Source organism: Amborella trichopoda, chromosome 8, assembly GCF_054954075.1.
Source record: "Amborella trichopoda isolate Santa Cruz 75 chromosome 8, AtrichopodaSantaCruz75HAP2 v2.0, whole genome shotgun sequence".
Lineage (NCBI taxonomy): Eukaryota > Viridiplantae > Streptophyta > Magnoliopsida > Amborellales > Amborellaceae > Amborella > Amborella trichopoda.
In genome coordinates this window covers 24523847-24537518 of record NC_142343.1, presented here as the reverse complement: position 1 = coordinate 24537518, position 13672 = coordinate 24523847, and the positions used below count along the sequence as shown (strand labels likewise).

The following is a 13672-nucleotide window of genomic DNA, read 5'->3' as shown; positions in this document are numbered from 1 at the left end:
ATATTGTGCTAAATGGGACATGGACTTATCCTCAGGGAAGAACCTATAATCCATAAATTAAGAATGTGTTCCCTTTATTTATTGGTTGGCTTTGATGGACCAAGGATGAACCCATATGATGGCATATGGTCTTGGATTCCGTTGGGCCAGTTTGAGAAGATTACAGTGCGATACGGTTTCTGTACAAGATGAAGTCCTCAATATATTTGTGTTAACCAAGGTTTCAAAAAACCCTAGGAGGTCGACCTGGTGCCCAATGCCCAGGTGGGCGCCCTGTAGTACAAATATTTAACAAAAATACATATATTGGCTGACCAAATGCACATATACACATAATTTGTGTCAATTTTGCAATTTAATGCATTTGAAAATAGTGTAACATACTTTTTATATACAAACATATAACATATCGCGCATGCTGAGAATTAACTTGTTCAAAATTTCAAAATTCAAACCGTACAAAACATTTAAAAGTCTAAAAGGCAATGTAAGTGTAATAGTTTGATGGTCTCCAACTCTCCAATTCTCCATATTCCATATCCACAAACCATAATAACATCTAAGTCTCCAACTCTCCAACTCTTCAACAAAGTGACTTAAAACAGTATAAAACCACACAACAAAATAGTCCAAAAGGAAAAAAACAGTTTGTCTAACATCCAAAATCCAAATGTCTAAAGCCCAAACCAAGATGGTGCAATAAAGATACTACAGAAGAAGATAGAGGATATCAATAAGAATCAGAATCATCATCGTCATTGCTCCCATCTGAATCGGAATCGAGGTCATTATCATGAAAATCAACACCTTCTTCAACATGTTCCTCTTCTTCCATACATTCTTTTGAATCTGCCTCCTCTTCTTCCATCTCCCTCTGTGAGAGTGAAGTACCAGCAGAAGTCATTACTCGAGTGGCCCTCCTATGATCAGAAGCTTGTCCCGAAGCCTCCTCAACCATTGCCCATGTCAAACCCCTCCCGAGGAAGACCTTCTAAGTACCAGGGTCACCAACTAGCCAATCTGAAGCATTCTCCATGTCTTTCAAAGCGACATGATTCTTCTTTGGCCAATTAAACTTCTCCTTGACCCTTTGATTCTCTCTAACAAAAACAAGTAATTGAGCATCCTTTGCACAAGCCTATTTCTTCTCTTTATATAAACCTAACCTATAAGGAAAAATGCAAGAGTACTAGACTATTGTGATCTTCTTACCTTCAATGCATCTATACTAGAACAATGAACTCGTAAACAACAAAAGCATACAAAATAATAAAAACCATCTCAAACGACCTTCAATTGCGCTCACAACTAGAAGAGGTAGTTGTCAAACTCAAGATCTGAATAGCCATCTTCTAGAGGTGTGAAGCACTACTCCCATGTTGTCTGCACCATTGTGCTGTAATATGTGGGCAACCATTATAATTAATTTAAGTATTTAATATTGTCATACATAATTTAATATTGCTCGCATAACTTGAAAGTTGAAAGAAAATTATAAAACAAAAGTACAAAATATATTACCTGGTTCATCTTTGTTTCTCTGTCTTAATAACATATCTTTCCCGAATGACATCAAAGCACACTCGTACGAAATGAGTACTTCATTTGATATCTTCTCTTAGATATGTGGATCGGGAACTAATCTCTCAAGGCATTTATTAAAATCATTCATAATTCTACTTTTTGCCTCAATATCAGCATCTGCATAAAAGAATTTGGGGTTCAAGTAGTATCCCACTGCATGCAATGGTCTATGAAGCCTGCCTGTCCCACTTGGTATCCATAATCTCCCAAAATGGGCCGTACTTGGCCTCATCATTGCCCAAATTCTCTACAATCTCCTTCAAGTGCATCATATATAAAGCCCATGGAGGGCTTATCAGCATCAACCAAGCGCAAGACCTTCACCAACGAAAGAAAAACTATTATCGCACGCTTTACCCCACACCAAAAATATTTGGAAAGCACAATACCCCATGCCTTCTTTCCCTTGGCATCTCTAGACCACTTACACCTACTACACTCCTCTGAAGCAAACATAGACCTCAATGGGCTCCTCCTGCTATACATGCTCCATAGACTACAGTAGGTAGTGGCAAATCTAGTGACCCCAGGACTCACTAGCTCCCTCTCCTTTGTAAACTTGCGCATCATGCTAAGGGTAATTGTGTGATTCTATATGAAGACTTAACGTCCTTGGTCTTAGAAAGAACTCCTTTAATAATAGTCAACTCACCAATGGCCTCAAGCATAAGATCTACGCAATGTGCAGTGCAAGGAGTCCAAAATATAAGAAGCCTCTTCTGTCAAAGCAAATGACCTGCAGCTAGATCGAAAGCAGCATTATCTGTGACCACTTGAATTACAAGTTCTTCCTCAACCTGCTCAATGCCCTTATCAATGAAAGAAAATATATAATGAGCATCATGAATATCATCAAAAGCATTAATGGATAGCAAAAAAACTATAGCCAAAGGACAATTTACCAACAAATTCATGATACTCCTCTTATCACTCCACATATCGATCATCAAAGAAACCTCAAATTTAGAAACCTCAAATTTAGCCCACCCCTACTTATAGGTCTTGAGATATTCTTTAGTATGTTCAACTTCTTTCTTTAATAGTGGCTCGCCGATCTCATATGGAGTTGGGTCTTTCAAACCTTGCCCAAATTAGTCACTTGCTTCCAACATTGTATGGAAGCTATTCAAGAGAGTGGTGTTAAAAAAAATGCCCACATGGTAAAACCACATAGCAATATACTGAATCACCCGACCTTTGTCTTCCTTCTTAAATCTATTTTCAAGTGTCACTTGCTTTTGCCCCTTTCCCTTCCCTTTCTAAATTACTGCCTCGGGGCTAGGAGTAAAAAACTTTCAATACGCCCTTTCATACGACGCTTCTTAGACCCAGAACCCCTCTTACTCTTAGAGCTCTGAGTACCAACAATGGTTACCTCTTCTTACCCCTCTTCAATCATTCCAGTGTCAATATCCTCATAAAAAATATGGACCCCTACCCTCAATTCGGCTATATCCTTTTCTTTTGATTTTTTTTTATTCTTTTCACCTTCAATGTACTTAAAAATTTCTTTCTTTACAAGCTCTTGGACTTTCTTACACGGGACAACATCACCACTAATACTAGCAAGATGTTTATTAAATCTATTTATGCCGGCATTAGAAACATGTCCACAAAATTTGCACATAATTTTATTCAGATCATTTTTATCCTGGTTAGCACAATGCTTTCATCCCGGATCTCCACCCCTAGTAGACCCCACAGAAGACATCTCAAATGGGAAAAATAAGACTCAAATAAAATATTAGAAAATGACCTTTTTGGCCCAATCTCTGGTCTTCGATGTTTGTTATCTCAATTGAGCTACTACTCAACACAAAGTCTTGCAATACCTCTAATAGCATCCCCAAAATAATTCCAATGAGAAAAGAAAAGTTTCAAAAAATTTTCAATTCACAAAAAATACTTTCAATTCCCAGAAAATACTTTCCATTCTCATAAATAGGTATAGCTAAGAGCTTGAGGGTGTTTTTTTAACTTTGGGGAATAAAAGGAACATGCACTCATAATAGGCATCCCTCCCCCCTCCCTCCTGCCCCTTCCTAAAAGGTCATGCAAGAATGATTAAGGCCGTCTACGTAATGCCAAAAGGAACATGCCATTGTTGCATTCCCAATAGACAACACTTGTCAACATGGATATTTCCATGTAAGCATCAAGGGTAGTTGTAGCCATCATTCTACTCCATAATTAATTAATTTACTTGATGTGACTCGATAACTTGCAAGATTATCAATTACTGCCCATGAGATGAAGCCCAACTCTTCTCCAAGCCTTGGTAGTTTTCGGTCCCATTTTAGGAGGATGAGTTCTTTCACTAATTCATATCATTGACGGGCTACCACGAACAAGCTGGATCAAAACTCCCAGAACAGAATGTCCTGACAAGCAGATCGTCAAGCAATATACAGAATGTCTCGAAATAATACCTGGTGCAGAGGTTTTAATTTACCAAAACTTAGAAGCTGAAATTTCATATCTCCCTCCAATAGATTTATCCCAATCATCTATAATACGACCCAAATATTTATTGGGCCATAAAGGCACTCATTACCTTGTTGCTATCGTTTTCACTCATACCAGGAAACTGGCTTTTAAGCTTGAACCTAGATATTACACATAAATATGTGCATCTTTAGTTAGCTCGATTCAATTCTACTTTTTTGTTGAACATGTGTTTTTTGTTGCTGAATACATTAGATTCAATCCTATTTTTCAATAGAACAAGAGAGAACAAGATAAGTCAGCATGATCCACTTTTTGGGACTTCAAGGTTAGAACCCTCGTGCAAACTCAATGCCTACCACTAGTCCAAAGCCTAGAAGACTATGGAGAAAGGTATCCTTGAAAATGAATATTTTGACAAGAAGTAGGATAACCATTGGAAAGAAATTGTGTTAACTGCAGTGAAGCAAATGCCAAAGTGAATCCCTTCAGTATCTAAAACATAATGGAAGAATATAACAATAGACATTAACACATGAAGGAACATACAATATGTATATGCATCCATAACATAAATTTTTATGGCAATATCAAGCACATTGGAGATAAAAAAACCAAGGTAATTGGAAGAATCGACATATTTTTTATGAATAATAACCAGCATTAATTGAGGAGACAAAACTTCTAAATATATAAATGCAAACTGGAAAAGTTACATAGGCAGCACATCCCCCCCATGTCTGCTGTTCAAACTAGAAATAATTCTGAGAAAATATTAAGTGAAACAAGGGCTCAATACCTTTCCCTTCCTCCCCAAGGACATTTTCATCAGGAACAAAGCAGTTGTCAAAAACAAGTTCACATCTGCAAAAACACTTTATAAGAACATGTTGATAGCTAATAAGCAAGAAAAAGAGGGACACACATTTGCATGAGGGAGCCAAATCATACGTATCACTTCCGCGCATTCCAAGCTTATCTAATTTCTGGGCAGTACTGAAGCTGCACATGAGATGTAAGAAATATTACACAATAAACTTCTTGAAACTTGGTAATCATTGCAAGAATGAGAGAATACGAGGAATTAAGGGCATCCCACAAAAGTCCTAAGAAAAGGGCAACAAGTAGACTAGACAACAATTTTTGTTTAGAGTAAAACATGGGGCATCCATAATTGAAAATAGGTTGCTAAGAAACTTCCGTTAGCAATGTCAACTCAAAATTCAATGAGTAGAAGAAAAATACCCTTTCATTCCCTTCTCAATAATAAATGCTGTTATGCCTTTTGAGCCAGCAGACACATCTGTTTTTGCATAAACAACCTACAAACAAATCATGATGAAAGCTTTCATAAAGAAGAATAAAACTGCATTACCAAACTTCCAAGGAAGCAACAATCACAACCTTCTTTTAACCATCTTGTAGATTATCACAAGAACATCTGGAACATCTGCCAGTCGAGAATGTTACAACATAATAAAGAATACAGGTATGCAGATTAATCTCAGATGAAGCTAGTAGGCTCAGCGTCAATTACACATGAGAGGAGGGGAAGCAAGCTAAAATTCCTCTATAAGCTCACAATGCACATGTCCAATAAGCTCATAAATTTTTTTTCATTTGCACACAACAGGATATATGACTTCTCAAACTTAAACTCAGCACAAATAAAGATGCTTTGCCTCAATTTGATCAAGGACAGGAAAGAGATTCATAATCATGACATACCTCCAAAAGTTACTTTGGCATTGTTTTTCTTCATAGCTACATGCATATCTTTTTAACTTAGTTTTTATCAGATTTTGGGGATTCATAAGTGTTTTGTAGAGATGCAAATGCAGCTATTATAATATCTTCGCGTTTTCAAATTTTCTCCATGGTCCAACTCCAAGTGTTTTTTTTTTCCCCCCAATGTCATTTCCACCTCTTCCATTGCCAAAATACAATACTCATCTGTTAATAAATAAACAAAGGAGTACATACCTCATTGATATTCTTACCCTGATAAATTTTCTACACTAAATGGTCATCACTTCCCTATAGCAGATGGGAGAACTTTCACAAGCCAAGAAGACATCCAACAGGTCCTCTCTAGATTTTACAAGAAACTCTTAACTAAAGATTATGGATTGAGACCATGGAGAAAGAACAATATGGCTTCTCCCAACTATCAGTCTTGAACACATCATGGTCAGAACAACCTTTTGAGATTGATCAAGTGAAATAAAACAATGTTTAGTCTAGAACATGATTTGGAACCTGAACCAGACAGCTTCCTCAGTACAATTCTCGGATATTCCTGAGAATGAAATGATGCATATGTTCACGAGGTTTTCATGAGAGATGCATTATGAACAAAGGGGCGAAGTATTCTTTAATTACCCTCATCCCTTTTTTGTTTGAAACTATTAACTTTTGTATTGAGTAAGAAAATGTACAAGCTGCCAAAAAATGGGCTTCCCACAAACTGAGAGCTGTATACAAAAGTGGGCATCCCTACACCTAGGGGCTCTATACAAAAATTAAGCATCCCATGAGCTGGAAGCCCTATACAAAAACCACAACAAAGACGGGCAGTGCCCGCCTGGGTCTGAAAGAGAGATCGATGGTGCGGTGTTGGCTTCTGAGTAATGTCTGGGATGTGTTGTAGACTGCTCCCTCTTTAGATAGTGTGTCGGGCTGTACTTGTCCTGCCACCAAATATGCCTCCATGAGACGACCATATGTTTGCAAATGTGATGAATTTCGTCAAAGATATATGTGAGAATCCAAGGGCAAGGTCTAGAGCCTGAGGCCCAAGCAATGACATTCTTGGAGTCTCCCACTAAGAGAGTTGGGCTCCAAGAGGAGTTGAAGCGTTTGAACCCTTCGAGGAGTGATACGGCCTCAGCCTGTAAGGTGCATTTGGAAAATGAAATCAGCAAGTCCGCTGCATTTGGAAAATGAGGTCAGAATCTGGCCGTCCTGGTTTCTGATGAGACTTCCTATACCTGAAGGGCCAAGGTTGCCAAGGGAGCAGCCATCAAAGTTCAATTTAGATTGGCCTGGTTCAGTTGGTCTCCAACACGAGGCACGAGAGATGCGAGGCTGCCGTGAGAAGAGCAGGGCCTACCAGTTGAGGAGAAACACAGAATGCAGAACTCTTTTGAATTACTTGTGATACGTTGCCCAAAAGCTGACTTGAGTACCAATCTTGTCGATCAATCTCTCCGGGGAGGTACTCTCACCAAGGAAGATTCTATTGTTCTAGCAGTCCAAATAACCCACAGGGTGGCTGCTGCCTTCCACAAAATAATACCAGGTTAGGGCCAAGGGAAGGGGTGGAGGGAATTGACAAATAAAGGATTGATTTGGGGGTAACCCATTGCCAATTAAACATCCAGGCCACCGGGCAGTGCATGAAAAGCTACGCATTGCTTTCCTCATCATTAGTGCACATGATATATCTATTGGGGATGGGTAATCCTCTTCTTTGCAACTGGTCAACCATGGAATCTCTTTCGAAGAAGGCTACCCAATTGAAAACTTGGGGTGCTATGGATGACCTCGCCTTGGCAATGATGAAAGTTGGATAGAGAGGGAAGGTAGGGGGTTGAGTGAGCTTGAGGTATAAGGAAGAGACCGAGAAAGATCTTGAGGGAGAGGGGCACCAAAACATCTGGTCTACCCTAGAAGGTGGAGAGGAGAGGTTAAGAAGTCAACAAATTCAAGGTCTGAGAGTGGTATCCTAAAGGTGGGGTTCCAAACTCCGGAGGAGTGGTGAAATAGTCCACCATGGTAGTGAGACGATTGAGAGCTAGGAGAAAAAGGGATGGAAATATGTCTTGGAGAGGGGTGCAACCAATCCAAAGCTCCGACCAAAAGCTCACCTGACGACCCGACCCTCTCGAGGGTGAAAGGGAATATTTGCTTTGAAATGGGTACGGGAGGTCTGAATAGACTTCCACACACCAGAATAATTGCAGTATGCCTAGCAATTAGGTACCCATTCAGAGGCCTAAAGGCAATATTTATGCCTGGCAATTAGGTACCCATTCAGAGACCTAAAGGCAATATTTATGTCAGAGTACCTACATCCAAAGTTGGTTCTCTTGATGGCTAGGTGCCACCACCAATTGCTAAGGAGGGTTGTGTTATGAATTTTACGATATCGGATGCCGAGTCCTCTCAGGCGTTCAAGCAAGTAAACCTTTTTTCCAAGAAATGAGATGAAATCTCCCCAGGTCACTCTCCCCCAACTAGAGGGAATTCCTCATGAGATGTTCAAGATGTAGGATAACGGCTGCCAGCATACAAAAGAGTGACATCTGGTAGAGGGGGATATTGGCTAAGGTGGCTTTCATGAGGGTGAGTCTGCCCGCTGGGGAGAGGTAGCTGCCCTTCCAGCTGGCTAGTTTGCGATCAAATTTATCTATGATGTGGGCTCATTGCATTATGTTTGGGATTGCCAAAACAAAGAGGCACACCCAAGTAATTGGATGACAAAGCTTCAATTTTGCACCCCCATATGTCCACGAGATCTTGGGTATCTTGAGGGGCTAAGGACACCCCAATCATCTTGGACATGGCCATATTAACTTTGAAACCAGTGGCAAACTCGAAATGTTTTAGAAAAAGGAGGGAGTCTACTTTCTGTATTGAGGCACCACTGAAGACAAGGGTGTCTTCTGCATATTGAAGGTGGGTTATAGTTGGACTCGAGCCCCACTTTTGAAACCATGTAATAGACCAGCTTAACACAGTCTATGACTCTTTATCGTGCACAAAGATGGGTAGAAATACAATATTATAGACCAGCTTAACACAATCTATGACTCTTTATCGTGCACAAAGATCGGTAGAAATACAATATTATGGGTCATAGCATCATGCAAAAGTCACTTTTTGGACTCAAAACTTAGCCAAGTCCATTCAGCTAGGTTAGTTACGAGTCTTCACAATCCCCAACATGAGCCTGTATAAAAGATTAATGAACTTATCAAATTCTAAAAGTTGTGCAAGTTTTTTAGAGGACTCATAAGTCCCTACATTTTCACCCGACAAACCAAGTCTCACACAATTTTAAGTTAGCGACTCCTTCCAAGAAACAAAAGTGATTGTTCATTTGATTGCTGACACTCCTTAGTCCTATTTTTGCCCTTTTGCAAGATCCAACCCAAAAACTACCAAAAAAGGCCAAATCCTTAAATGGGGTTATTTTGTAAAGAAACCCTGTAAAATCTTCATGACCTCAAACCCATTGGATTTCAAAGTGTTAGGGGGACATTTTGGAAAACATTAGGGCAACTTTTCGAGGCTCGGAAGCATATGTGTGCATATTTTTTTATGCATGATATGTGTAGCCAAGTTATTGTGGTCAGGGGACCCAAGTGTCCATATGTTAGGGAGCCATATGTCTATATAAATGAATGATCACAAAGTTTGTGACGAGTGATCTTGCTGATCCATTTTATTCCTCTGGTTCACTGCTCTATCACCATGTCCTTGCAAACTTTAAGTTTAAATCAGAGTCTAGGGTTTAACATGGTATCAGAGAGGTAGAAGGTCATCATTGCTGTTGTATGTAGTCTCAACAGCCAAGAAGAGTATTTAAGCAAAATCCACACCAGTAGATCCAAAACTAGGGGTGGCATCAGTTGTACTGGCTGCTGATATCAGTTGTACAAACATCTTTGGCCCCAAAATTTCTTAGCGTTTGTTATGCTCATCTAGCCAATATTTTTAAGACCACACATGGAAGACTTCCATGCTGGATTGATAGATTTTGAGGTAAAAAACTTGGCATTGGTGGATCTATTTTTGGTCCCTAAAGATTGACACTTAAGTTCTATTTTTTAATACTAAATCGTTCTCTAAGACAATATTAGGTCATTATACAAGTTTCATTATGATCATATATCAAATCTGCGAGATTTTACAAATTTTGAGGCTATTTTATTATTTCACATGCAGACCAAAGAGAGATCTGATTTGCGCATTTAAAGGGTTCATTCTGGTATGGAATTGAGTCAACTACATTCACTACCCTACTTATTCCTTGATCCAATTCTCTTGCTCATCGGATTTACTGATAGGAAGATCCAATGCGTGATGTATTGTTTGTCTCAACTCTCAGATATTTTCTTATTTGGATCATGTATTGTCAGTGCTACCCATATTGAATAAGTTGGTATTTGTCTATCATCTATTTTATGCCCTTAAAATATTCAAGTAGCCACCTATTCTTCATTATCATATCTTTGGAAATTTTGACCACTTCTGATTTGGACCTAGAGCACTACACATAGCTCAACTGAAAACCCAGAAATTCAGATTGCAATGGTATGCCTTAACAACCATAATTATTTACGATGTGCATAATCTATCACCAGTGTACATAGAGGTCCAAAACGGGGCATGTAACTAGTGCCATTCCATGCCTGGATCAGAGAGATCTGAAGTGTGAGGATTGGATGCCATCAGATGCAATCATTTAGAAGTGGCTTCTTAGTTCCCTGGAGCCCCAGAACAGCAACCATTTGTTATTTAATGGAACTACTAAGAAGATCTGGGAAGATGCAAAAGGTTCAAAAAGAGAATGGAGTCAGAATCTTTCAGCTTCACAGAGAAATAGCAAAATGCAAACAACTCCATAAGCCATTGCCTGCCAATTACTGCACTCTGAAAAGCATCTTGGTTCCATGTCCAACCCTAGTTCTCAGGTTCGAATGAGTTGCGAAGAAAATTGCAAGAATAAGACACAAACATGGGGATCCAAGACCTTCGCCACGCACCACAAGAACAAATAGAAACAAAAGATAACGAGAAGGCTCTCTCTCTCTCTCCCACTACATTAATTTTCTTTCCTTCAAAAATAAAAACAAGAGCCAAGCTCCCATCACATGAACGTCCTTTTAAAAGCCCCCTTCTCAACGTCGTTTTCCACCCTTCTTTAAAAAGACAAACCCAAACCTTCTATTGTTATTATCTCATGTACTTCTCTAAGAAGATATAAACCTCCCTAAAAATAATTCATGTATCTTTTTAAAAAGAATACCTATTACATGTTCTTATCTTCCTATCTAAAATAAGATTACCTAAAGACAAAATGTTGCCCATAATGAAAAGATAGATCATCCTAATGAAAAGATTGACTTGATAAAAAGATAAAAAGGGACTCTTTATCCTTGAAACAAACTCAACCTCCTTTTACTTCTCAACCTTTCTATACAATAATTCCAAAAAACTAAACCTAATAAAAGATAAAAATTCTACCAACATATCTAACAATAAAATAAAATTTTGAATCAACCAAGACTTGATCAACATTATTCTCCCTTGATTGGAGATAACTCGCCCTCAAGTTTTGAAACGGGCCAATATGAATCCCCCTCTAAACAGAAGGTCTTTCTAAACACGAACATTGCGAATTCACTTAGGGCTTGATCTTGGGACCTATGGATTATAGGCCTCATTAGAATATCCTCGATAATATCCTCAAATAAGTTCCTCAAGGGTTTGGTGCACCCAGATATAGTAGCCTGGCATTATGGAATAGAATCCTTTAATTGGTAACAGGAAAGATTAGTCCCATTATGGAAGAGAGAAAATAGTTATTTAGGGTCATTGCCCCCCTCTTGCCTCCTTCCTCAACTTCTTTCTTCTTTTGACTAAAATCTTAATAGGATCGAGCTCCTTTGGGTTCAAGTCAACATCTTGCTTCTCGATTTGTCTATTGATGGGGAAATTACACATCCTTGTTGATTCAAGGCCAACTTCTTTCCTTTTATCTTGTCCTTCATAAAAAATAGGCCCTTCAACAACAATGGGGTCACCTGTGCCATCAAGAAATGATGATTCCAATGAAAATCCAAACCTACTTGTTCTTCATCTTCAACTAGTTCTTCATTAAATGCAAGTAGATCTACTTTAAATGCTGAATAGATCTACTTTAAATGTTGAAATCCCATGATCTACTCTCCCAAACATGAGGCTCCCAATGCAGAGTATGTGCATAGAACGGGTTCTCAAAAGCAGCTTCCGACTCACTATCGTCATCATAATGTGTCAGAACTGAGTTTTGCGACAAGCGATGGGTGAAATCCTCAACTTGCCTTCTATCTCAATATCTCAGAGGTCTCGTTCTTGCTAGATGGGCTCGTTCCCATTTCCTAGCCGTCAAGTATGTCTGCCAGTCATGATGCCTTATCATCGGACACCATGAACCCACAAAAACTGACGCTCTAATACCATCTGACACAGCTGAAAAATCACCGACGGCCAACAACCAGCAAATACAACTGTGTTTTAGAGAAAGAAACAAAACTGAGAAGAAGATCACAAGAAGGCATAAATGTGGGGATCCGAGACCTCCGCCACACACCGCAAGAACAAAGAGAAGAAAAAAAAATACGAGAAGTCTCTCTCTCTCTCTCTCTCTCTCTCTCTCTCTCTCTCTCTCTCTCTCTCTCTCTCTCTCTCTCTCTCTCTCTGTTAATTTTTTCCTTCAAAAACAAAAACAAGAGCCAAGCTCCCATCACATTGACGTTCTTTAGAAGCCCCCTTACCAACGTCCTACCTGTACCCAATCAATAGGCTATGTGCAAAGGAAGGCAAAGTCAGTCACATTACTTATTCATAGTATATGACTTTACTTGAGCATCTGGCCCTTCTTCCTACAACTTTTGGTTCCAAATAGGTCCTTACTAAGATGCATTGTCTGCTCAACAAATTTCTTTCCTTCCTATTTTTCCCTATCCTGATTCTTTGGAGAGTCACAACTTTATCAATTTATTTGGTTAATTTGGCAATAGTAAAATAGAAGGATCCTCCAAGGCTGAAGCCTCAGTGCCCAAACAACGATTGAGAATATTACAGTTCAGGTCATCAGTCGGGTGATGGTCAAGGAAAGAATCTTGGAGCTTTCATATCATAGACATCAATTATAGGCATTCTATCACTTTAATCTCCTAGCAGAAAATGTGTTGATTCTTTAAATAGATTTTCATCTCTCTCTAAATTAGTCAAATCAAATTTTGGTGGGAGTTCTAGCAGCCATCTTGATCTGGCAGGAGTTAGGGGAGATTTTTAAGAACCATGACAGGGTGATACTGTTAACATTTTCAGGTCCAGCAGACATACGCAATGCCAAAGACATAGAGATGGGAGCCTATTGGCAGGTTATCTTTGTGTGCAATCTATTTGGGTATCACCTAATAGGAAATTCAGCCAACACTATCTCATGGGAATCTAAACCAGTCGAATGCCCGCGAAGGCTAGTGAAATTTTGAGTCATGTGCAGATTTGGGGGAAGCCAATGAATTAGTAGACTATCCAGAAAGGGGAGGAACTTCAAGATCATCATGCTTAGTCACTCAATTTTTTACTATTGCTTGATTTTTTCTTTTAAATTCCAGGTTTTGGGTTTGTCATGAATACCTACCTTGCACATAATTTACACTTCTATACTAATGAAAACAGCGAACCATTCAAAGAAAAACATATATTATGCAAAAACAAAATGAGGAAAAAAAGATTTAAGTATGGGTACCAGTGTTTGTGCAACAGGCCCATTCGTACACCACATTTTATTCCCATTTAGAACATAACCACCCTCCACACGGTCAGCTTTGCATTTCATACTAACAACATCAGAACCAGCTAA

The 13672-nt window shown here is 39.0% G+C and overlaps 1 protein-coding gene across 11 annotated transcripts in view; it reads right to left on the bottom strand.

Annotated features, from left to right (window-relative positions):
- IVD (isovaleryl-CoA-dehydrogenase) overlaps positions 1 to 13672 on the bottom strand; it is an 88201-nt gene that overhangs the window by 24056 nt on the left and 50473 nt on the right. For all 11 annotated transcript variants that reach the window (XM_088874377.1, XM_088874378.1, XM_088874381.1 and 8 more), the window contains 4 exons: positions 13559 to 13668; positions 5275 to 5351; positions 4981 to 5031; positions 4829 to 4893 (listed from right to left, as the gene is read on the bottom strand). In XM_088874377.1, the coding sequence (XP_088730503.1) occupies positions 4829 to 4893; positions 4981 to 5031; positions 5275 to 5351; positions 13559 to 13668 (303 nt within the window). The remainder of the gene's footprint in view (positions 1 to 4828; positions 4894 to 4980; positions 5032 to 5274; positions 5352 to 13558; positions 13669 to 13672) is intronic.